Source organism: Rhinopithecus roxellana, chromosome 6 (assembly GCF_007565055.1).
Source record: "Rhinopithecus roxellana isolate Shanxi Qingling chromosome 6, ASM756505v1, whole genome shotgun sequence".
Lineage (NCBI taxonomy): Eukaryota > Metazoa > Chordata > Mammalia > Primates > Cercopithecidae > Rhinopithecus > Rhinopithecus roxellana.
Genome location: NC_044554.1, coordinates 53,963,664 through 53,987,573, shown reverse-complemented (window position 1 = coordinate 53,987,573; position 23,910 = coordinate 53,963,664). Strand labels below are relative to the sequence as shown.

The 23,910-nt window shown below is 39.9% G+C and overlaps 1 protein-coding gene across 2 annotated transcripts in view; it reads left to right on the top strand.

Moving 5' to 3' along the window:
- The window catches only part of TTC26 (tetratricopeptide repeat domain 26), a 66,714-nt gene that overhangs the window by 13,449 nt on the left and 29,355 nt on the right, over positions 1-23,910 (top strand). For both annotated transcript variants that reach the window (XM_010356297.2, XM_010356294.2), the window contains exons 6-8: positions 2,526-2,671; positions 4,234-4,405; positions 22,347-22,421. In XM_010356297.2, coding sequence (XP_010354599.1) covers positions 2,526-2,671; positions 4,234-4,405; positions 22,347-22,421 — 393 coding nt within the window. The remainder of the gene's footprint in view (positions 1-2,525; positions 2,672-4,233; positions 4,406-22,346; positions 22,422-23,910) is intronic.

Sequence of the window (23,910 nt, the reverse complement as noted above, 5' to 3'; positions counted from 1 at the left end):
CAATCCTTGTGCCTCAGCCTCCCAAGTAATTGAGATTACAAGTGTGCACCACCATGCCCAGCTAATTTTTGTAGAGACAGGGTTTCACCATGTTGCCCAGGCTGGTCTCACGTACCTGAGCTCAAGTGATCTGCTCACCTCAGCCTCTCAGAGTGCTGGGATTACAGGCATGAGCCACTGCCCCGGCCCTTCTTACACAGATTTTTCAGTAGTTTTTAAGATTTTCTAGGTGTTCATGGTGGGAGCACTGCATACTACAAGCTTCTCTAATATTATTTAGTAGTGAAAGTCTTTGATTGAATTTAAATAAATATATTTTACTGTGTTTTTCTTCTGATTACAAAAATAATACGTTTATCATAGTGCTTTTAGGAAATAACAAAATATACACAAAAATCAAGATTTCTTGTAAGACTGCCACTTAAAGCTAACACTGTAATATTTTACTCTCTTTTCTTCCAGTCTATAAAAAATTTGTATTTTTATGTGTGTATATATATATGTATATTTATATTGTCAAATTTGGATCATAGTATATATTCTGTTTTATAACCAGGCTTTTCACTTAAAAGTGTATCATAAACATTTTTCCATGTAACTAGATAGTCTACAGAATACAATTCTTTACAAAAATTTTTTTTTTTTTTTTGAGACGGAGTCTCGCTTTGTCGCCCAGGCTGGAGTGCTGTGGCCGGATCTCAGCTCACTGCAAGCTCCGCCTCCCGGGTTCACGCCATTCTCCTGCCTCAGCCTCCCGAGTAGCTGGGACTACAGGCGCCCGCCACCTCGCCCGGCTAATTTTTTTTTATATTTTTTAGTAGAGACGGGGTTTCACCGTGTTAGCCAGGATGGTCTCGATCTCCTGACCTCGTGATCCGCCCGTCTCGGCCTCCCAAAGTGCTGGGATTACAGGCTTGAGCCACCGCGCCCAGCCTCTTTACAAAATTTTTAAGCTAATAAGTCATTCTCTGTATCAGGCAGTAGTGAGCAATCTACATATTAAGGGTCACTGTCAAAAATGTATCTGTTCTGCCCCATATATAAGCAAAAGGCAACTAATATTTGCAGCAGCCATCTAACAAAATAAGCATTATAAGGTTGGAATAGAATTCTGACAATCTGCCAGGCGCGGTGGCTCAAGCCTGTAATCCCAGCACTTTGCGAGGCCGAGACGGGCGGATCACGAGGTCAGGAGATCAAGACCATCCTGGCTAACACGGTGAAACCCTGTCTCTACTAAAAAATATGAAAAACTAGCCGGGCGAGGTGGCAGGCACCTGTAGTCCCAGCTACTCGGGAGGCTGAGGCAGGAGAATGGCATAAACCCGGGAGGCAGAGCTTGCAGTGAGCTGAGATCCGGCAACTGCACTCCAGCCTGGGCGACAGAGCGAGACTCCGTCTCAAAAAAAAAAAAAAAAAAAAAAAAAAGAATTCTGACAATCTCAAACAACAACAATGTATGGTAACTGAAGAAAGGATGAAAAAATGTTGAGCAGGAAATTAAAAATTGAATTCACTAAGTTACATGATGAGAAGTACATTTTGATTCCCTATTGTCTACCAAGCAGAATGAGATATGAAAGAACAGATTGGCTAGGCACAGTGGCTCACGCCTGTAATCCCAGCACTTTGGGAGGCCAAGGCGGGCCGATCACAAGGTCAAGAGTTCAAGACTAGCCTGGCCAACATGGTGAAACCCCATCTCTATTAAAGATACAAAAACTTAGCCTGGTGTGTGGTGGCATGCATCTGTAATCCCAGTGACTTGGGAGGCTGAGGCTGGAGAATTGCTTGAACCCAGGAGGCAGAGGTTTCAGTGAGCCGAGATTGTGCCATTGCACTCCAGCCTGGGGGACAGGGCAAGACTCCATCTCAAAAAAAAGAACAGATTAAAAATGTTACCAGGTGTTAGTAAAGAGACTAGACAGAAAATAAAAGGAAAGGGAGAAAATATAAAGAAAAGATAAGGGGAGGGGTCAAATAATACTAACTATAACCTAAGGACTTTGCACTGTGGTTGTCAAGCTATGCCTCCCGAGGCTATTTGCATTCTTTCTGTTTTTTGAGACGAAGTCTCGCTCTGTCGCCTAGGCTGGAGTGCAGTGGCCGCATCTCAGCTCACTGCAATCTCTGCCTCCCGGGTTCACGCCATTCTCCTGGCTCAGCCTCCCGAGCAGCTGGGACTACAGGTGCCTGCCACCTCGCCCGGCTAGTTTTTTGTATTTTTAGTAGAGACGGGGTTTCACCGTGTTAGCCAGGATGGTCTCGATCTCCTGACCTTGTGATCCACCCGTCTCGGCCTCCCAAAGTGCTGGGATTACAGGCTTGAGCCACCGCGCCCGGCCTTGCATTCTTTCTTTGCAGAGGAAATGAAATAGAAGACAAGGAACCTAAGGGAAATAGGAAGAAGAGAGAGACACAATGGCTACAGAAGGAAGAGTTAAAATCTCTATCACATAGGTATTGATTTCTCTAGCAACACTAATGTGAATCTTTACATGTCTTTTCCACTCTCACAATTTTAGTTTAATGATGAGAAAAAATTGATGAGCTTTCATCAGAATCTTCAGGATGTCACAGAAGATCAACTCAGTTTGGCCTCAATCCACTATATGCGATCTCACTACCAAGAAGCTATTGATATATATAAGCGAATACTGCTAGATAACAGGTCTGTGTCCTTTTATACCTACTCTACATTTTTTTCATTTTTTTAGTTTCTTCTGTAACTAGTTTGAGAATCTAGTGTCCTCTCGATCTAGTACCACCATGCGTTCAAATCTGTTTAGTTGATAATTTGGTAAGATTAAGAATTAGATATTGTCTAAATCAGGCTTTCTCTACCTTTTTTTGCATTATCACCCTTCTAAAAGACTCTTCCCCCAATTGCCCTCCCATGAAATTTTAATATACTTATATATATATATATATATAAATATATATCCATGTATGTACTATATGTATAACTGTGCTTTACATATTAAATGAATATGATTTTTTCATCCTCCCATAAGAACCAATTTTTCCCCTTTGGGGGTGATATTGATATTACCCCTGTTGAAATGTATGGTCTAGATGTATCAAACGTAGTGTTATAGTTACATTGTAGGTAACTTGCTGACAAAATTAGATACAAACCATTCTTTTTTTTTTTTTTTTTTTTTGAGACAGAGTCTTGCTCTGTCGCCCGGGCTGGAGTGCAGTGGCCGGATCTCAGCTCACTGCAAGCTCCGCCTCCCGGGTTTAGGCCATACTCCTGCCTCAGCCTTCGGAGTAGCAGGGACTACAGGCGCCCACCACCTCGCCCGGCTAGTTTTTTGTATTTTTAGTAGAGACGGGGTTTCACCGTGTTAGCCAGGATGGTCTCGATCTCCTGACCTCGTGATCCGCCCGTCTCGGCCTCCCAAAGTGCTGGGATTACAGGCTTGAGCCACCGCGCCCGGCCGCAAACCATTCTTAAGAATTTACAGCCGGGCGCGGTGGCTCAAGCCTGTAATCCCAGCACTTTGGGCGGCCGAGACGGGCGGATCACGAGGTCAGGAGATCGAGACCATCCTGGCTAACACGGTGAAACCCCGTCTCTACTAAAAAACACAAAAAACTAGCCGGGCGAGGTGGTGGGCGCCTGTAGTCCCAGCTACTCGGAGGCTGAGGCAGGAGAATGGCATAAACCCGGGAGGCGGAGCTTGCAGTGAGCTGAGAACCGGCCACTGCACTCCAGCCCGGGCAACAGAGCGAGACTCCGTCTCAAAAAAAAAAAAAAAAAAAAAAAAAAAAAAAAAAAAAAAAAGAATTTACATTCCAACTTTATCACTAAACACTTGGCCTCTCTCTCCCTTCCCAAAAATATCTCATCCCCCTTCCTTCCATCCTCTTTTGCATTACCTCATACTTGCTTCCATTTCCAGCCATCAAGCCTACGTGTCTTGTCTGTTGGTCTTCTCTGTGGCGTGTACTTGTGTTTATGTTCAATTATCACATATATTAGTTTTTCAGTATGAACAGCATGAACTTTCCCTTTCTTCTCTAGTTGTCATCCTTCACTCTACTTATATCAAAACACCCAAATATTGCAATGCAAAAAGAAAATAATTATACTGATTATATCTTACCCTCTTTCTTCCTAAGGCAGATTCATGAACTGTCCTCTTTGCCTTGTCCGTTTGAGCTTTGTAATTTGACATTTCTGTGAAGTAGACTTAAATGGTTAACCCTAATTATTTCATCTCATAGGGAATACCTTGCCCTCAATGTTTATGTGGCCCTCTGCTACTACAAGTTGGATTACTATGATGTGTCTCAAGAAGTTTTGGCTGTTTACCTTCAGCAAATTCCTGATAGTACCATCGCACTCAATCTTAAAGCCTGTAATCATTTTCGCCTTTACAACGGCAGAGCAGCTGAGGTATTGATGGAAGTGTGTTTTTAATGTACTTCATTCCAATTTGAATTACTTTATACTTTCCAAGTTATTCATGAAACTCTACTATCTGTAAGTCTTGATTAATATCCCTTTGTCATTGCCAGTGTGATTCTATAAGAACATAATTATATGTTTATTAGATATTCTAAAAAGAATGTTGACTTCTGAATTCTGTGTGTTATGTCCATTAAATTGTAGATGATTTTACTGAGATGCCTTACATTTAAAACTAAATGTTTATGTTTAAAACCAAATGCTTCTGGCCAGGCACTGTGCCTCATGCCTGTAATCCCAGCACTTTGGGAGGCCGAGGCAGGCAGATCACTTGAGGCCAGGAGTTTGAGACCAGCCTAGCCAACATGGCCCCATCTCTACTAAAAATACAAAAAATTAGCCAGGTGTGGTGGTGCATGCCTGTAATCCCAGCTACTCGGGGGGTGGGGGGTGGGCAGAGGTTGCAGTGAGCCGAGATTGAGCTACTGCACTCCAGCCTAGGCGACAGAGTGAGACTCTGTCTCAAAAAAAAAAACAAAAAACAAATGCTTCAGCTTCTTCCTCTAAAATATGTGTGTGGCTCTGCGATTGAATGTCACCAACATACATCCAGTAAACCACATTAGAAACCTGGCATATCTGTTGCTCTCTTCTTCATCTCCATGTAATCATCCCTTAGTTTCTATCAGCTATACATCCTAGATAGCTCTTTTATCTATCCCTTCTTCTCCTTGGCTACTATTCTAATCCAGGAGTTTCTCACCTCTTATTTTGGCCCTTTAAATAGTGTTCCTGCTTTTAGTCAGTCTTGTTATCTTCAGTTCAACCACTGAATTTGTTCCACAGGCCATATTCTCTTACCACCATAGCTTCTTGTGCAGCATTCTCCCTCCTGGAATGATTTCCTTCTTTCTCTGCTTGGTACATGTCAACTTCTTTTTTAAGGTTAGCCCAAGAGGCAAAAATGGTGGACATTTTATAAATACTTAGAAATTGGCTAACTTGTAGGTACCATGCAGAACACTTTAAATCTATTATTTAATTTCCCTGACAAGAGGCTATTGTAGTTCTCATTTTATAGGAAACCGAGAAAACGCAGGAGGCCATAGGTTGTTACCTCCTCTTATTTCATTTAACATGTTTTAAATAACATGTAACTTTACTAACATTTTAATAACATAATTTTATTTAGCATATACACATATATACATATACAATATATCGATATAGGTAGATACATAGATATAGAATAGATAATATGTTTTGCACTATATCTATATATAAATATATGGATATAAATAGATAATTTAACATGGTTATTACTTTAGTTGATGTCAGAAGACACCAAAATTTAAATGTAAAATTTCTGCATGTGTCAAACTTTAAAAATCCTACCCTTGCCCTCCAAATTGAATTGCTTAGTATACACTTGAGCACATAGTATATACATATATATTAAATAAAATACATTCTTGGGATAATGGTCATTTCAACTAAAGATTCCCCCAAGTCTGCCTAATTGGCTTGTTTCCAGCATTAGCAGTTTAGTAATAGACTGGATTTGCAATCTGGTATCTTTAGAGTTTTCACCCATTAGTAAGAACAAATAAATGAAATACATTCTTGCCTTTCTAGAGAATCTCTTGAATCTGGGAGGAGGAGGTTGCAATGAGCCGAGATTGCGCCACTGCACTGCAGCCTGGGCAACAGAGCAAGAGTCAGTCTTGGGGAAATTTACCAATTTTGGTGTATGGTCCAATTTGTTAAATGTTTACAGTTTGTCTGTATATCTCTTTTCCATAGTCTAGTATGGTTACTCAATATCCTATCTATAGGATACACCTAGAATTATCCAAGTTAGGACATCAGAGTGTACTTCTAACCCCAAAAGGCAAGTTTTTTCCTTTGACATTGTGTCAATGTAGTTTATATATTGATTTTATAATGTAGTCCAGCAGTAGAAGTCTATGTTAAATGTACTTGAAGAACTTTTTTTGGTAGCAATAAAATAGTTTATGTTTAATTATTATAATTTTAATAAACTATTTAAATTCAGGCATTCTTCTAACTTGTATAACGGGGTCTATATTACATTGTTTAGTCTCTCACAAATACCAATAGCATCCTGCTTTTCTAAAGTAAACAGGAAATAATTTATAATGATTGACTTAATTCTTAAAGTACTTTGAGTAACTTGTTCATGCTTATGTGACTAACGTAACAAGTGGCAAATTCAGATCTCAAACTTTTGTCTGACTCCAACATAGACTTAACCACTAAAATATACTGCAACACACACACACAAAATGTCTCCATTCTGCTTATTATTTGTTAGTTGCCTACTTACCTTCAATCTAAACAAGCTCATTGATGGTTGAGACTGTGTCTTTTGACATTTGTTTCCCAGGACTGGGCACAATGCTTGCACAAAGTTGATGCCAACTACTTATTTGTTGAATGAGAAATTAAAAGTATGACTGACAAATTAAGGAGAATCACATTTAAAGAAGGAGGAGGTACAAAAGGTCAGTAGAAATGAAGACTGAGAAAAGGCTGTTTTAATTAGAGTTTCCTACATTTCCTTATCTGATTAGGATATCATTATTACTGGAGCTTGAAACTAGGTTGCAAGGAGATCAGGAGTGAGTGAGTAACAACCCAGATTGGAAATTCTCATAAAGGGTATGGCAGAAGGGATGGCAAGTAGATGATGAAAAAATGGAAACATTGAATGTAAGATACTGGTTTAAAAAAATAAAAGAGGAGAAAGCTGCTGGTTTTAGAGACTGAAGAGTTGAAGAACTTTTCCCCCAAAACTGGCATGGCCTCTAGGGTAGTGATTATGAGTTTGGACTTGGAATCAGATAGACCCAAATTTCAACCCTGGCATAGTTGCTATGTGACTTCAGGTGAAATACTTAACCTCCTTAAGCATCATCTGTGAAACAGGGAAAATAATGGTATTGACTCATAGTAGGTTCTTGTGAAGATTAAATGGTATGAGGTATGTAAAGTCCTTAACTTGATATACATAGTAAACTCTCAGTAAATATTTGTAATTATTAAAGATTTTATAGACTGAAACATAGTCACATTGATCTTTTTCTTTATGCTTAGTGCTTTCTGTATCTTGTTTAAGATACCATTTCCGGTCAGGCACAGTGGCTCACACCAGTAATCCCAGCACCTGGGGAGGCCAAGGTGGGTGGATCACCTGAGGTCAGGAATTTGAGACCAGCCTGACCAACATGATGCAACCCCATCTCTACTAAAAATACAAAATTAGCTGGGCATAGTGGCACATGCCTGTAATCCCAGCTACTTGGGAGGCTGAGGCAGGAGAATTGCTTGAACCCAGGAGGCAGAGGTTGCAGTAAGCCAAGATTGCACCACTGCACTCCAGCCTGGGCAACAAGAGCAAGACTCCATCTCAAAAAAAAAAAGAAAAGAAAAGAAAAAAGAAAGCTCAAGATTATATTTTCTGATGCCATCTTTTTAAAAACTGTATCTACTTATTTATTTAGAGACAGTGTCTCACTGTGTCACCAAGGCTGTGCATTAGCACAATCATAGCTCATTGCAGCCTCAAACTCCTGGGCTCAAATGATCCTTTTGCCTCAGCCTCCCGAGTAGCTGGGATTACAGACATGCACCACCATGTCTGGCCAATTTAAAAATTTTCTGTAGAGATGGGGTCTTGTTATGTTGCCCAGGCTGGTCTCAAACTTCTGGCCTCAACTAATCCTTCCACCTTGGGCACTCGAAGCTCTGGAATTATAGGCATGAGCAACTGTGCCCAATCAATTCTGATATTATCTTCTAATAGCCTATTTTACTTTGTAAGCACAAATTTTCTGTAATTACAATATATTTTAAAGGATTAAGTTCTCCAGTTAAAAGACAAAGATTAGTAAATTAGGAAAGACAAAACCCTAATACGTATTTTAAATAGAACAGAACATAAAGGATGTGTTTCACGTGAAATATTTCTTACATGGTTTCTAACATTGGTGTCATGTTTTTGGAAATGTCACTTTCATTCTAACGTAGATATGATGACCTACATCTTCAATTTATAGTTTTATTTATATATGGCTTTATTGAGATATAATTAACATATCATACAATTCACCCTTTTAAAGTGTACAATTGGTTTTTTAGTATAGTCACAGCTTAAGTGCAACCATCACCTATAGTCAATCTTAGGACATGTCATTATCTCGAAAAGAAATGTTGGCTACGCACGATGGCTCATGCCTGTAATCCTAGCACTTTGGGAGGCCAAGGCGGGCAGATTGCCTGAGCTCAGGAGTTCAAGACCAGCCTAGGCAACACAACGAAACCCCGACTCTACTAAAATACAAAAAACTAGCTTAGCTGGGCGTGGCCACGTGTGCCTGTAGTCCCAGCTACTTGGGAGGCTGAGGCAGGAGAATTGCTTAAACCTGGGAGGCGGAGGTTGCAATGAGCCGAGATTGCGCCACTGCACTCCAGCCTGGGCAACAGAGCAAGACTCCGTCTCCAAAAAAATAAAAGAAATGGCTGGGCACAGTGGCTCACACCTGTAATCCCGGCATTTCGGGAGTCCGAGGCAGGTGGATCACAAGGTCAGGAGTTCGAGACCAACCTAGCCAACATGGTGAAGCCCTGTCTCTACTAAAAATTACAAAAATTATCTGGGCATGGTGGCATGCACCTGTAATGCCAGCTACTCAGGCACGAGAATCACTTGAATCTGGGAGACAGAGGTTGCGGTAAGCTGAGATTGTGCCACTGTACTCCAACCTGGGTGACCGATACTCCATCTCAAAAAAAAAAGTCATACCCTTCAACTATCAACCCCTGTTGCCCCATCCCCCAGCCCTAAGCAACCACTAATGTACTTTGTCTTTATATATTTGCCTGCTGTGGATATTTCATATATATTTGGAATCATATAATATTTGGTCTTTATGATCGGCACCTTTTACTTAGCATAATGTTTACAAGGTTCATCATGTTGTAGCATGTATTAGTATTTTATTCATTTTTATGACCAAATAATATTTCATTTTATGAATCTACCTTTTTTAGTTTTTTCCATTCATCAGTTGATAGACACTTGTATTGTTTCCACCTTTTGCCTATTATGAATGCTGCTTCTATAAACATTATACTTTTTGTGTAAGTTTTTGTTTGTATGTTTTCAGTCCTCTCGGGTTTATACCTAGGAGTGGAATTGCTGGGTCATATAGTAACTCTATATTTAATTGTCTGGGGAGCTGCCAGAGTGTTCTAAAGTAACCGCACCATTTTACATTCCCACCAGCAGTTTATAAGCATTTTGATTTCTTTGCGTTCTTGCCAACAGTTGTTATCAGCTGACTTTTTGACTCTAGCCATCCATTCTAGTGGTGTGAAGTGGAATCTTGTGGTTTCTATTTGCATTTCCCTGATGACTAATGATGTTGAGCATTGTTTCATGTGCCTGTTGGCCATTTGCATATCTTTTTTGTAGAAATGTTTATTCTTTGCCCATTTTTGAAATAAGTTATTTGTCTTTTTGTTATTGAGTTTCACGTGTTCTTTATATATTCTAGGTACAGTCCCTTATCAGATACATGAATTGCAAATATTTTCTCCTATCCTGTAGAAGATTTTCTCTTCATTTTCTTTTCTTTTTTTTTTTTTTTTGAGACGGAGTCTCGCACTGTTGCCCAGGCTGGAGTGCAGTGGCACCATCTTGGCTCACTGCAAGCTCTGCCTCCTGGGTTCACGCCATTCTCCTGCCTCAGCCTCCCGAGTACCTAGAACTACAGGCGCCTGCCACCATGCCTGGCTAATTTTTTTTGTATTTTTAGTAGAGACGAGGTTTCACCGTGTTAGCCAGGATGGTCTCGATCTCCTGACCTCGTGATCCGTCTGCCTCGGTCTCCCAAAGTGCTGGGATTACAGGCGTGAGCCACCGCGCCCGGCTCATTTTCTTAATAGTGTTTTTTTTGAAGCACAAAAGTTTTTAATTTTGATGAAGTCAAAGTTATCTCTTTTTTTTTTTTTTTTTGCCTTTTGTTTCTTGTGCTTTTGTTGTTATATCTAAGATTCCATTGCCGAGTCCCGGGCCATGAAGATTTTCCCCTGGTTTTTCCACTAAGAGTTTTATAATCTTAGCTTTTAGGTCTCTGATCCATTTTGAATTAACATTTGTAAATGTTATGAGGTAAAAGTCCAACTTGATTCTTTTGCATGTGAATATCCAATTATTTCGGCACCATTTATTGAAGAGACTATTCTTTCATCCTTTGAATGGTCTTGGCACCTTTGTTGAAAATCAGTTTACCATAGACAAATAGATTCATTTCTTCGGGACTCAGTTTTCTTCCATTGGTCTATATGTCTATCCTTACATTAATACTACACTACCTTACTTGTAACAAATTTTGAAATCAGGAAGTATGAGGCCTCCTAATTTGTTGCTTGTTTTCCAAGCTTGTTTTGGTTACTCTGATCTCTTGCAATTCAATATGAATTTTATAATCAGCTTATCAATTCCAACAGAGAACCTAGATTGGATTCTGATAGGGATTGCATTAAAGATCAGTTTGGGGATTAATGCTCTCCTAATAACGTTAAGTCTTTAAATCCATTCACATGGAATATTTTTCCATTTATTTAGGTGTTTTTAAATTTCTTTCAACAATATTTGGTGGTTTTTATGGGGCAAGTTTTCCATTTCTTTTGTTATATTTATTACTATTTTATTATTTTTGATGCTATTGTAAATTAACTTGTTTCCTTAATTTCATTTTTGAATTGTTCATTGCAAGAGAATAGAAATACTACTGATTTTTGTATTGAGTGTATCCTGAAACCTTGCTGAACTCATTTATTAGCTTTCTTGCAGATTTTCGGGAGGATTTTCCATATATAAGATTAATTTGTGAATCAGGATAGTTTTACTACTACCTTTCCAGTCTGGATGCCTCTTCTTTCTTTTTCTTGTCTAATTGCCCTGGCTAGAACTGTCATGCGCGTCCATGTGAAGCGACCACCAAACAGGCTTTGTGTGAGCAATAAAGCTTTTTAATCACCTGGGTGCAGGCGGGCTGAGTCCGAAAAGAGTCAGCGAAGGGAGATAAGGGTAGGGCCATTTTATAAGATTTGGGTAGGTAAAGGAAAATTACAGTCAAAGGGGGGTTGTTCTCTGGCGGGCAGGAGTGGGGGTCACAAGGTGCTCAGTGGGGGAGCTTTTTGAGCCAGGATGAGCCCAGAAAAGGACTTTCACTAGGTAATGTCATCACTTAAGGCAAGGACCGGCCATTTTCACTTCTTTTGTGGTGGAATGTCATCGGTTAAGGCGGGGCAGGGCATTTTCACTTCTTTTGTGATTCTTCGGTTACTTCAGGCCATCTGGGCGAACGTGCAAGTCACAGGGGATGTGATGGCTTGGCTTGGGCTCAGAGGCCTGACAAGAACCTTCAGTACAGTGTTGAATAGAAGTGCTGAGAGCAGATATCCTTGTCTTGTTCCTGATCATAGGTGGAAATCATCCAGTATTTCACCGTTAAGTATGATGTTAGTTGTGGGTTTTTTGTAAATGTTCTTTCTCAAGTGGGGGAACTTCCACATGTTTTTATCATGAAAGGATGTTAAATGGAACTGCTTTTTCTGTAGCTATTGAGATGATCATTTAGTTTTTGGTTTTTATTCTATTGATATGGTATATTATATTAATTGATTTTTGAATGTTAAACTGCCCTTGTATTCCTGGAATAAATCTCATTTGGTCATCGTGAATAATCTTTTTAATGTATTACAGGATTCCATTTGCTAAGAACTTTTTGGAGGATTTTATGTCCATATTCAAAAAAGATATTGGTCATTTTCTTCTCTTGTAATTTTTTTTTTTTTTTTTTTTTTTTTTTTTTGGTTTTGGTATTGGGGTAATACTAGCCACATAGTATAAGGGGAAAAGTTCCGTCTTCTGTGTTTTGGAAGAGTTTGTGAAGAATTGGTATTAACTCTTCTTTAAGTGGTATAATTAAGCAGTGAAGCCATCTGGGCCTGGGCTTTTTATTTCAGGGCAGTTTTTAAATTATTAATCTAATTTCTTTCTTTAGGGATTGCATTGACTCTAAAGATCAGTTTGGGGCTTAATGCTATCTTAATGACATTAAGTCAGTCTGTGCACATCGATCCATGTTGTATGTCTATTAATAGTATTTCTTCTTGAGTCAGTTCTGATAGTTTATGTCTTTCTAGGAATTTATCCCTTTCACTTCAATTATCTAATATATTGGCCTATACTTGTTCACAGTATTCTTCTGTAATCCTTTTTATTTCTCTAAGGTCAGTAGTATTGTTCCTTCTTTCATTTCTGATTCTAGTAAATTGAGTTTGTTGTTTTTTTCTTGGTCAATCTAGCTAAAAGTTTTCTTAATCTTTTCAAGGAACCAGGTTTTGGTTTCATTGATTTTCTCCATTCTCTTGTCTTTTAATTAATTTCTGCTCTAATCTTTATTTTTCCCTTCCTCTGTTTGCTTTATGTTTAGTTTTCTCTTTTTTTTACAATTAGGTTATTAATTTGTGGTCTTTCTTATTTTATTTTTTAAATATAGGCATTTACAACTGTAAAATTTCATGTAAGCACTGCTTTAACTGCATCCCGTAAGTTTTGTTATATTGTATCTTTCATTTATCTCAAAGTATTTTCTAATTTTATTTTTGGTTTGTTTGGCCCATTTGTTATTTAGGGTATGTTGTTTATTTCCTAATTTTCTTTTATACGTAAGTCCATATTCTACATGGAATTGATTTTTGTGTAGACTGTGAGGCAGAGGTCAAATTTTATTTTTTTTCATAAGAATAACTCATTGTTTCAGACCATTTATTGAAAAGATCAGTCTTTTCCTACTATTCTGCCACCTTTGGAAAATAATTCCAGTGTTTAGATATGTCTGCTTTTGAACTCTGTATTATGTTGATCCATTTGTGTATCCTTGCTCTCATTACCATACGGCCTTAATCACTACAGATTTGTAATCAAGTTTCACATGTAGGCCAGGCACGGTGGCTCAAGCCTGTAATCCCAGCACTTTGGGAGGCTGAGGTGGGCGGATCACGAAGTCAGGAGTTTGAGAACAGTGTGGCTAACAAGGTGAAACCGCTTCTCTACTAAAACTACAAAAAAATTTAGCTGGGCGTGGTGGCAGGGGCCTGTAATCCCAGCTGCTCGGGAGGCTGAGGCAGGAGAATCACTTGAACCAGGGCGGCAGAAGTTGCAGTGAGCCGAGATCGAGCCACTGCACTACAGCCGGGTGACAGAGTGATACTCTGTCTCAAAAAAAAAAAAAAAAAGTTTCACATGTAGTGGGTCTAGCAAGTTTTGCCATGGTGTTAGTCTTCAAGGGTGTCTTGGTTATTCTTGGCTCTTTATCTTTCAGTATAAATTCTAAAACAAGTCTGCCAAATCCAAACACAGAAACAAACCTGTCAGGATTTTAATTGTGTTGCTTTGAATCCATGGATGAGTTGGGAGATAATTAATAGTTTTATATTAGGCCGGGCGCGGTGGCTTAAGCCTGTAATCCCAGCGCTTTGGGAGGCCGAGACGGGCGGATCACGAGGTCAGAAGATCGAGACCATCCTGGCTAACATGGTGAAACCCCGTCTCTACTAAAAAATACAAAAAACTAGCCGGGTGAGGTGGCGGGTGCCTGTAGTCCCAGCTACTCGGGAGGCTGAGGCAGGAGAATGGCGTAAACCCGGGAGGCGGAGCTTGCAGTGAGCTGAGACCCGGCCACTGCACTCCAGCCTGGGCGACAGAGCGAGACTCCGTCTCAAAAAAAAAAAAAATAGTTTTATATTAAGTCTTTAAATCCATGAATATGGTATCTTTCTCCATTTATTTAGATCTTTAATTTCTTTTTTTTTTTTTGAGACGAACTTTTGCTCTTATTGCCTAGGCTGGAGTGCTGTGGCATGATGTTGGCTGACTACAACCTCCACCTCCTGGATTCAGGTGATTCTCCTGCTTCAGCCTCCCAAGTAGCTGGGATTACAGACGTCCACCGCCACACCCGGCTAATCTTTTGTATTTTTAGTAGAGATGGGGCTTTATCATGTTGGCCAGGCTGGTCTTGAATTCCTGACCACAGGTGATCCACCCGCCTGGGCCTCCAAAAGTGCTGGGATTACAGGTGTGAGCCACTGCGCCCGGCCAGATCTTTAATTTCTTTTAGTCAGGTTTTGTGCTTTTCTTTTTATTTGTATTGGTCTTTTTTTTTTTCTTTTTTTCTTTTGTCTTTGAGACAAGCTCTGGCTGTGTCACCCAGGCTAGATGGAGTGCAGTGGCTGGATCATGGCTTACAATAACCTCTGCCTTCCAGGTTTGATTTGATCTTTGTGCCTCAGCCTCTCAAGTAGCTGGGACTACAGGTGTGTGCAGCTGTGCTCAACTAATTTTTAAAAATTTTTCTAGAGACAGGTCTCACTACATTGCTAAGGTTGGTCTTTAACTCCTGGGCTCAAGTGATCCGCTTGCCTTGGCTTCCCAAAGCACTGAGATTATAGGCATAAGCCACCGTGCTTGGCCTTTGTATTGGTCTTTTTACATGTTTTGTTAGATTTGCTTCTAGGAACTTGGTATTTTGTATGTTATCGTAAGTGGCATCTTATTTTAAAATTTCATTTTTTGACTTTTTGTAGTGATGTATAGAACTACAATAGATTTTTTTTCAATTTGAAACCAGTCACTGTTTATTAACTGACCAATTACAAAAATAATCACAGTGGTTACCTTAGTTCATCCTTCTGATATGCCTGTTTATCTGGTCTTCCCTGTTGCCAGCATCTCTACCTTCTACCAAGTGGGTGGTATTTCTCATCATTCCACCTCATGGAGATCATTTGAAGGGCCACAGGAAGTTGTTTGTGTCTTTGAAGTGTTTTCCAACAGTATAGATCTCATGAATCTGATCTTGCATGCAGATGATGCCATATTTACTGAGAGATCAAGCAATCAAAGTGTTGTTTGTGAAGGCAATTTGCTTCTTACTGATTTTACCATAACCATGCTTGTAGATCAGTTCATTTACTGACCTCAGGTTTGGATACTTCCATGTAATATATGCTCTTACGGTCCTTATCATGTTAACTAAAGCCTTCTTGAGTTTAACAAAGGTGCCACTGAAGATTTGGCAAAGGGAAGGCTTCAGACCATTGGGCCCACACCATTGATACCTCTGATTCTGATGAGAAATGCCAATTTAGGTTCTACAGGTACGTAGAAGTTACCAGCTTTTCTTGCCATCCTAGCCACTGGAGTCTCAGGTCTGTACATCTGCCTGTATTTCTTGTGATAGTGCTTAGCTGTTTCATATAAAAGCCTCCTTCTTGCCTTTTTTTTTTTTTTTTTTTTTTTTTTTTTTTTTTTTTGAGAAAGAGTCTAGCTCTGTCATCCAGGCTGGAGTGCAGTGGTGTGATCTCGGCTCGCTACAATCTCTGTCTCCTGGGTTGAAGCTATTCTCCTGCCTCAGCCTCCCGAGTAACTGGGATTACAGACATCCGCCACCATGCCTGACTAATTTTTGATTTTTAGTAGAGATGGGTTTCACCACTTTGGCCAGGCTGGTCTTGAACTCCTGACCTCAAGTGATCCACCCACCTTGGCTTCCCAAAGTGCTGGAATTACAGGCGTGAGCCACTGCACCTGGCCACCTTCCTGCCTTTTGAAGCCTCTTTTGGAAAAACATCTTTGTCAGGTTCTTTTTTTTTTTTTTTTTGAGACGGAGTCTTGCTCTGTCGCCCAGGCTGGAGTGCAGTGGCCGGATCTCAGCTCACTGCAAGCTCCGCCTCCCGGGTTCACGCCATTCTCTTGCCTCAGCCTCCAGAGTAGCTGGGACTATAGGCGGCCGCCACTTCGCCCGGCTAGTTTTTTTTGTATTTTTTTAGTAGAGACGGGGTTTCACCGTGTTAGCCAGGATGGTCTCGATCTCCTGACCTCGTGATCCGCCGTCTCGGCCTCCCAAAGTGCTGGGATTACAGGCTTGAGCCACCGCGCCCGGCCTTTGTCAGGTTTTTAATCTTCAACTCTATGAAATTCCTTTGCTTTGCTTTTCCTTAAGGAGTTCTGGCACAGCTGGAACCTTTTTTTTTTTTTTTCTTTGACACTTTTCATGGTTCCAGCTGGGAAAGAGTAAGTTCTACAGTAGATTTTTTTTAACTGATCTACTAAGATCGGCTGGGTGTGGTAGCTTATGCCTGTAATCCCAGCACTTTGGGAGGCTGAGGCTGGTGTATCATTTGAGGTCAGGAGTTTGAGACCAACCTGGCCAACATGGTCAAACCCTGTCTCTACTAAAAATACAAAAATTAGCTGAGCATGATGGTGCACGCCTGTAATCCCAGCTACTTGGGAGGCTGAGGCAGGAGAATTGCTTGAACCCAGGAGATGGAGGTTGCACTGGAGTGCACTGCAGCCTGGGTGACAGAGTGAGACTCTGTTCACATAAAATAAAATAAAACTTGAAAAAAAAATGGACTTTGGATCAATTTAAGAGGTCAATTTAAGAGATCTTGCTAGATTATTTTGTTTTAAGTTACATTAAACAATTTTTTAAAGCAACAATGTATATATGTATGGTGTACAGCATGTTGTTTTGAAATATGTATACATTGTAGAATGGTCACATCAAGCTAATTAACATATTTATTACCCACATTTTTTTTTGTGGTGAGAACACTTAAAGTCTACTCTCTTAGCAATTTTTAAATATATAATACATTCTCATTAACTAGAAGTCATTGTTGTACAATAGTGTTGTACATTATGTTGTATATAATGTATACTATGTTGTACAATAGATTCATTAAACTTATTCCTCCCCTCCATCTGAAATAATGTATCCTTTGACCAACATCTTCCCAATCTTCACCCTCCTGGCTCCAGGCCCTGGTTACTACTATTCTACTCTCTGCTTCTATGAGTTCAACTTTTTTAGATTCCACATACAAGTGACATCATGTGGTGGTTGTCTTTCTGTGTCTGGCTTATTCCACTTAACTAATGTCCTTCAGGTTCATTTATGTTGTTGCAAATGATGGAATTGCCTTCTTTTTTAAGGCTGAATAGTGTTAGTTTCATTGTTTATTTACCACATTTTCTTTATTCATTTTGTCTGTTGATAGCACTTAGATTACTTCCATATCTTGACTACTGTGAATAACACTGCAATGAACGTGGGAGTACAGATACCTCTTTGATATACTGATTTCATTTACTTTGGATAGATATCCAGTAGTAGGATTGCTGGATCATATGGTAATTCTATTTTTAATTTTTTGAGGAATCTACATGCTGTTTGTCATAATGGCTACACTACTAATTCACATTCCCACCAACAGTGCACAAGGGTTCCCTTTTCTCGACATCCTTGCCAACTCTTGTAATCTTTTGTGTTTTTGATAATAGCCATTCTAACTGGAATGAGATGATATCTCATTGTGGTTTTTATTTGCATTTCCTTGATGATTAGTAGTGCTGAACATTTTTTCATATACCTGTTGGTCATTAGCATGTCGTCTTTTGAGAAATCTCTTATTAATCCTAATAATTTACCTGTAAATTCATTTGTATTTTATATATATGTATATATATAATCATATCATTATTTTGTTTCTTCCTTTCTAATTCTTATAATTTTATTTCTCTCTTATTGCACTGACTAGGGCCTCTGGAACATTGTTGAATATTTGAAATATCCTTGTGGCTGGGTGTGGTGGCTCACACTTATAATCCCAGCACTTTGGGAGGCCAAGGCAGGCAGATCATGCAGTCAGGAGTTCAAGACCAGCCTGGTCAACACAGTGAAACCCCGTCTCTACTACAAATACAAAAATTAGCCAAGCGTGGTGGCGTGCACCTGTAATCCCAGCTACTTGGGAGGCTGAGGCAGGAGAATCGCTTGAATCCGGGAGGTGGAGGTTGCAGTGAGCCAAGATTGCGCCACTGCACTCTAGCCTGGGCGACACAGCTAAATACCATCTAAAAAAAAAAATACATATACATATATACATATGTATACACACAGTTGCAAGGTTTTTTTATCTCAAAGCGAAAGTTTTTGATGATATTTCATCATTAAGAAATGATATTTCGTCATTAAATATGATGTTTAATGTAGATTTAAAAGGATATCCTTTATCAGATTAAGGAAATTCCCTTCTAGTGTTAGTTTGCTAAGAGGACCAGATGTTGAAGTATAACATCTTGTATTCTTTGTCAATTGAGACGATCGTATTTTCCTTTATTCTTGTGGCAAATTATTTGAAGTATTTTCTATTTTTTTTTTTTTTTTTTTTTTTTTTTTTTTTTTGAGACGGAGTCTCGCTCTGTCACCCAAGCTGGAGTGCACTGGCCAGATCTCAGCTCACTGCAAGCTCCAACTCCCGGGTTCACGCCATTCTCCTGCCTCAGCCTCCCGAGTAGCTGGGACTACAGGCGCCCGCCACCTCGCCCGGCTAGTTTTTTGTATTTTTTAGTAGAGACGGGGTTTCACCGTGTTAGCCAGGATGGTCTCGATCTCCTGACCTTGTGATCCGCCCGCCTCGGCCTCCCAAAGTGCTGGGATTACAGGCTTGAGCCACCGCACCCGGCCGTATTTTCTATTGTTAAATCAACTTTAGGCTGGACATGGTGGCTCACATCTGTAATCCCAGCACTTTGGGAGGCTGAGGTGGGGGATCATTTGAGGTCAGGAGTTTGAGACCAGCCTAGACAACACGGTGAAATCCCACCTCTACTAAAAATAGAAAAATTACGGTTGTGTGGTGGTGTGTGGCTGTGGTCCCAGACACTTGGGAGGCTGAGGTGGGAGGATCACTTGAGCCTGGGGGCCAGGGGTTGCAGTGAGTCAAGATGGCACCACTGAACTCCAGCCTGGGCAGCAGAGTGAGAGCCTGTCTCAAAAAAATAAAAAATTTTAAAAATCAACTTTATACCAGAATTAACCCAGCTTCATCATGGTTCATTCTTCTCTTTACATATCACATATTAGATAGCTATTATTTAATTTGTTGCATCAATACATATTGGTTTGATTGGTTTATTTATTTATTTATTTATTTATTTATTTATTTTGAGACGGAGTCTTGCTCTGTCACCCAGGCTGGAGTGCAGTGGCCGGATCTCAGCTCACTGCAAGCTCCGCCTCCCGGGTTTATGCCATTCTTCTGCCTCAGCCTCCAGAGTAGCTGGGACTACAGGCGCCCGCCACCTCGCCTGGCTAGTTTTTTGTATTTTTTAGTAGAGACGGGGTTTCACGGTGTTAGCCAGGATGGTCTCGATCTCCTGACCTCGTGATCCGCCCGTCTCAGCCTCCCAAAGTGCTGGGATTACAGGCTTGAGCCACCGCGCCCGGCCCTGATTGGTTTATAATTTGCTTTTTTGGTATAGTTCTTGTCAGGATTTGGTGCAAAGGTTATCTCAAAGGAAAATGAATTAATTGAAGCAGGTACCATATGTTTCTACTTTCTGGAAGCGTTTGTATAGCATTGGCTTTTTCTTAAATGTTTGGTAGAACTTATTGATAAAACTGTCTAGGTTTGGAAGATTTTAAATTACCTAATTCAGTTCCTTTAGTGGTTATAGGACTATGCATATTTTCTATTTCTCCTTGTGTTATTTTTGGTAAGTTGTATTTTTCTAAAAATTTGATAATTTCATTTACATTTTCACATTTTTTTAGTCTTTTCAAAAACCAACTTTTGTTTTTAATCCTATTATACACCTTTTTTAAAATTTTATTAATTTATGTTCAAGGGATCCCCAAAAAGTTCGTAGAAAATTCCATTTTATCCTTCCTTTGCCAGTGTAGCTCTTTAATAGTTCCTGCTGATTGTGGGAAGGGTCTTTCACTAGACTTCCCACCTTGTGCTGGCTTTCTTTTTTGTCCTTGTCACCTGGCACAATATGGACTCAAAATAGATCGAATGCAGATACAGATATTACAATCCATCTATCCTCTGTTAAGCCAGACATTAAAGAGATTTGCAAAAAATGTAAAACAATAACACTGTTCTCACTAAATTTTTGATTTGATAAATACAGTTTTTTAAAGTAAAAAAAATATGTAAGTCAATTTGTAGTGGGGTTTATTATTGTTATTTTTAAACTTTTTTTTTTTTTTTTTTTTTTTTTTTTGAGACAGAGTCTCGCTCTGTCGCCCAGGCTGGAGTACAGTAGCGCGATCTGGGCTCACTGCAAGCTCCACCTCTCGGGTTCATGCCATTCTCCTGCCTCAGCCTCCGAGTAGCTGGGACTACAGGCGCCCACCACCACGCCCGGCTAATTTTTTGTATTTTTAGTAGAGACGGGGTTTCACCGTGTTAGCCAGGATGGTCTCCATCTCCTGACCTCGTGATCCGCCCGCCTTGGCCTCCCAAAGTGCTGGGATTACAGGTGTGAGCCACCATGCCCGGCCTATTTTTAAACTTTTATTTTTTTTATTATTATTTTTTTTCTGAGACGGAGTCTTGCGCTGCTGCCCAGACTGGAGTGCAGTGGCCGGTTCTCAGCTCACTGCAAGCTCCGCCTCCCGGGTTTATGCCATTCTCCTGCCTCAGCCTCCGGAGTAGCTGGGACTACAAGCGCCTGCCACCACACCCGGCTAATTTTTTTTTTGTATTTTTAGTAGAGACGGGGTTTCGCCGTATTAGCCCGGATTGTCTCCATCTCCTGACCTCGTGATCCGCCCGTCTCGGCCTCCCAAAGTGCTGGGATTACAGGCTTGAGCCACCGCGCCCGGCCACTATTTTTAAACTTTCAAAATTTGATTGTTTTTATTTTCAGAAATGACAAGTTGCTCTGAAATTGAGACCAAATGTTAATTCTGACATATTTTAAGGCATATTATTACTACCTTTTTCGATGAATTGAATACTTAAAATTTTCTGTTTTAATTTCTAATATGATAAGTATTGAGGGCTATTTGCCACATAAACAAAAATTCTTTGAGATCATTTATAGAGTATAAAAGGGATCTTGAGACCAAAAAGCTTGAAAACTGCTGATGTAACCTAATATTACCCAAAACTTTGGAACTATACTATGGACAAGAGAAGAGTGATAGAAAAATTGCTGAGCAGACATGCATTCCCAATTATGAGATCAGGCAGAACGAGTTTGTGGTAGTTAGTGAAGAACAATCAAGAATTTAATTATTTTTATCCAGAAAAGCTTAACAACCCACTAATAGAAATAGAAAAGGGATGAAAGGAGGATTTCTTAAAATCTCCTTTCAGATTAAAGAATCAGCCTTAGTTGTTTAAGGCTTAGCTCCTTAATCACCTTTGACACTGAAAGAAAAAACTAACTCTACGAGTCTTCAGACGTGAGTATCCCAGTTTTCAAACTTGCTGCTTAGTATAAGTTTCAAGTCACTTAGCTTTTTTTTTTTTTTTTTTTGAGACAGTCTCTCTCTGTCACTAGGCTGGAGTGCAGTGGCATAGTCTTGGCTCACTGCAACCTCCGTCTCCCAGGTTCAAGTGATTTTCCTGCCTCAGCCTCCTGAGTAGCTGGGACTACAGGTGTGTGCCACCACACCCAGCTAATTTTTTTCTATTTTTAGTAGAGACGGGTTTTACCATGTTGACCAGGATGGTCTCGATCTGTTGACCTTGTGATCCGCCCCCTTGGCCTCCCAAAGTGCTGGGATTACAGGCATGAGCCACTGTGCCCAGCCCAAATCACTTAAGTTTTATAAGCCTCATTGTTTTCATTTATTATTGCCCTCATTTGAAAATGTGGGTAATAATAATTACATTGACCTAGAGTCATGAGGATCAAATGAAATAACTTGTTAAATTCTTTGTAAATTATAAACCATTGTGTCAATATGTGGTGTAAGAACTATACACTTGTCATTTTCATAAGCCTTTCTTTTTTAAATTTCAGGCAGAACTCAAAAGCTTGATGGACAACGCTTCTTCATCCTTTGAATTTGCTAAAGAACTCATCAGGCACAATCTGGTGAATAACGATTTCCCATCTTGACTGACTTCAGTCCTACTCTGCTTTGGTATATCACAGCGATTAGAAAGATGAATAAAAGGAGAAGCCCCAGCAAATAATGCTTTACTCCAAGGGAACACCTCCTCACTGTGGAGGAGATCAGTTTTAAAGTACTACTCTGTTTCCTTAAGGAAGTCCTTGTTGGGAGAACAGGAATATATTTGATATTTGGAAAGAAGCACAAGGCAGTGTAGATCCAGGTTCTGTTTTTTGGGGAAAGACAAAGGAACATATCCCCCTGTCATTTAAAATAAATGGGAAATATTTTTGCATCTTTGAAGGATGGCTGAGATTTAGAGAGTTCATTCTAGTCAAGGACATGGAGCTAGAATGAGGGTGACATATGTAAACGATTGTGAGCAGATTTATCTTACTAGAACAGTAAATTTGTACTGGGGAATAGCAGACACTCAAATTGGATGGGTGGTTGGGTTTAGGGCTAGATTATGATTCTATCAACCATGTAATATAGTGAGATGCAGAACAGCTGCTCTCAATTCAGATACCTGGGAACGGGCAAATCAACTAATACTACTGAGATTCTTCATCCAAAAGTGACAATAATATTAACTATGCTTTTTCCTTCTGATTTCTCTAATCCTTTTTGTAGTACCAATTCTTCTAGTAAACCACAACTGTTTTAGACTCTCCCCTTCTCTTTATCTCCAGTACCTATTCAGTTACTAAATCCTATTCTCTTCTTGCTGGCAATGTCTTATATTTACTCCATTTCGTCTTTAATTCAGGCCTCCATCACAAATACAGTTTTATTTGGATACTTTCTACTATGAGTTTCTGCATCTAATCTTTTAACTTCGAATTTAGTTTCTAAATAGAAGTCAGATTAATTTTTCTGGAGCATTATGGGTTATATGGTAGTCTGGAATTTAAGCTTGGAGAAAGATAAAGACTTGAGAATAAATTTAGGAGTTATTGTAAGAGTCTTGACAGATGGCCGGGTGCAGTGGCTCAAGCCTGTAATCCCAGCACTTTGGGAGGCTGAGACGGGCGGATCACGAGGTCAGGAGATCGAGACCATCCTGGCTAACACGGTGAAACCCCATCTCTACTAAAAAATACAAAAAAATTGCCGGGCGAGGTGGCAGGCCCCTGTAGTCCCAGCTACACAGGAGGCTGAGGCAGGAGAATGGTGTAAACCTGGGAGGCGGAGCTTGCAGTGAGCTGAGATCCGGCCACTGCACTCCAGCCCGGGCGACAGCAAGACTCCGTCTCAAAAAAAAAAAAAAAAAGAATCTTGACAGATTAATATGGAAGGTTTTCAATTGCTGAAGTTAAATAAATATTGTAGAAAGGATTAAAAACAGAAAAATATGGTTCGAAAATAGCATCTGTATTTATGGGACTGGAGGAAGGAGTATCAACCAATGAGACAAGAAAGGGCAAACAAGAAGAAACATCTAGATAATGTAATGTCATTTACAATTGC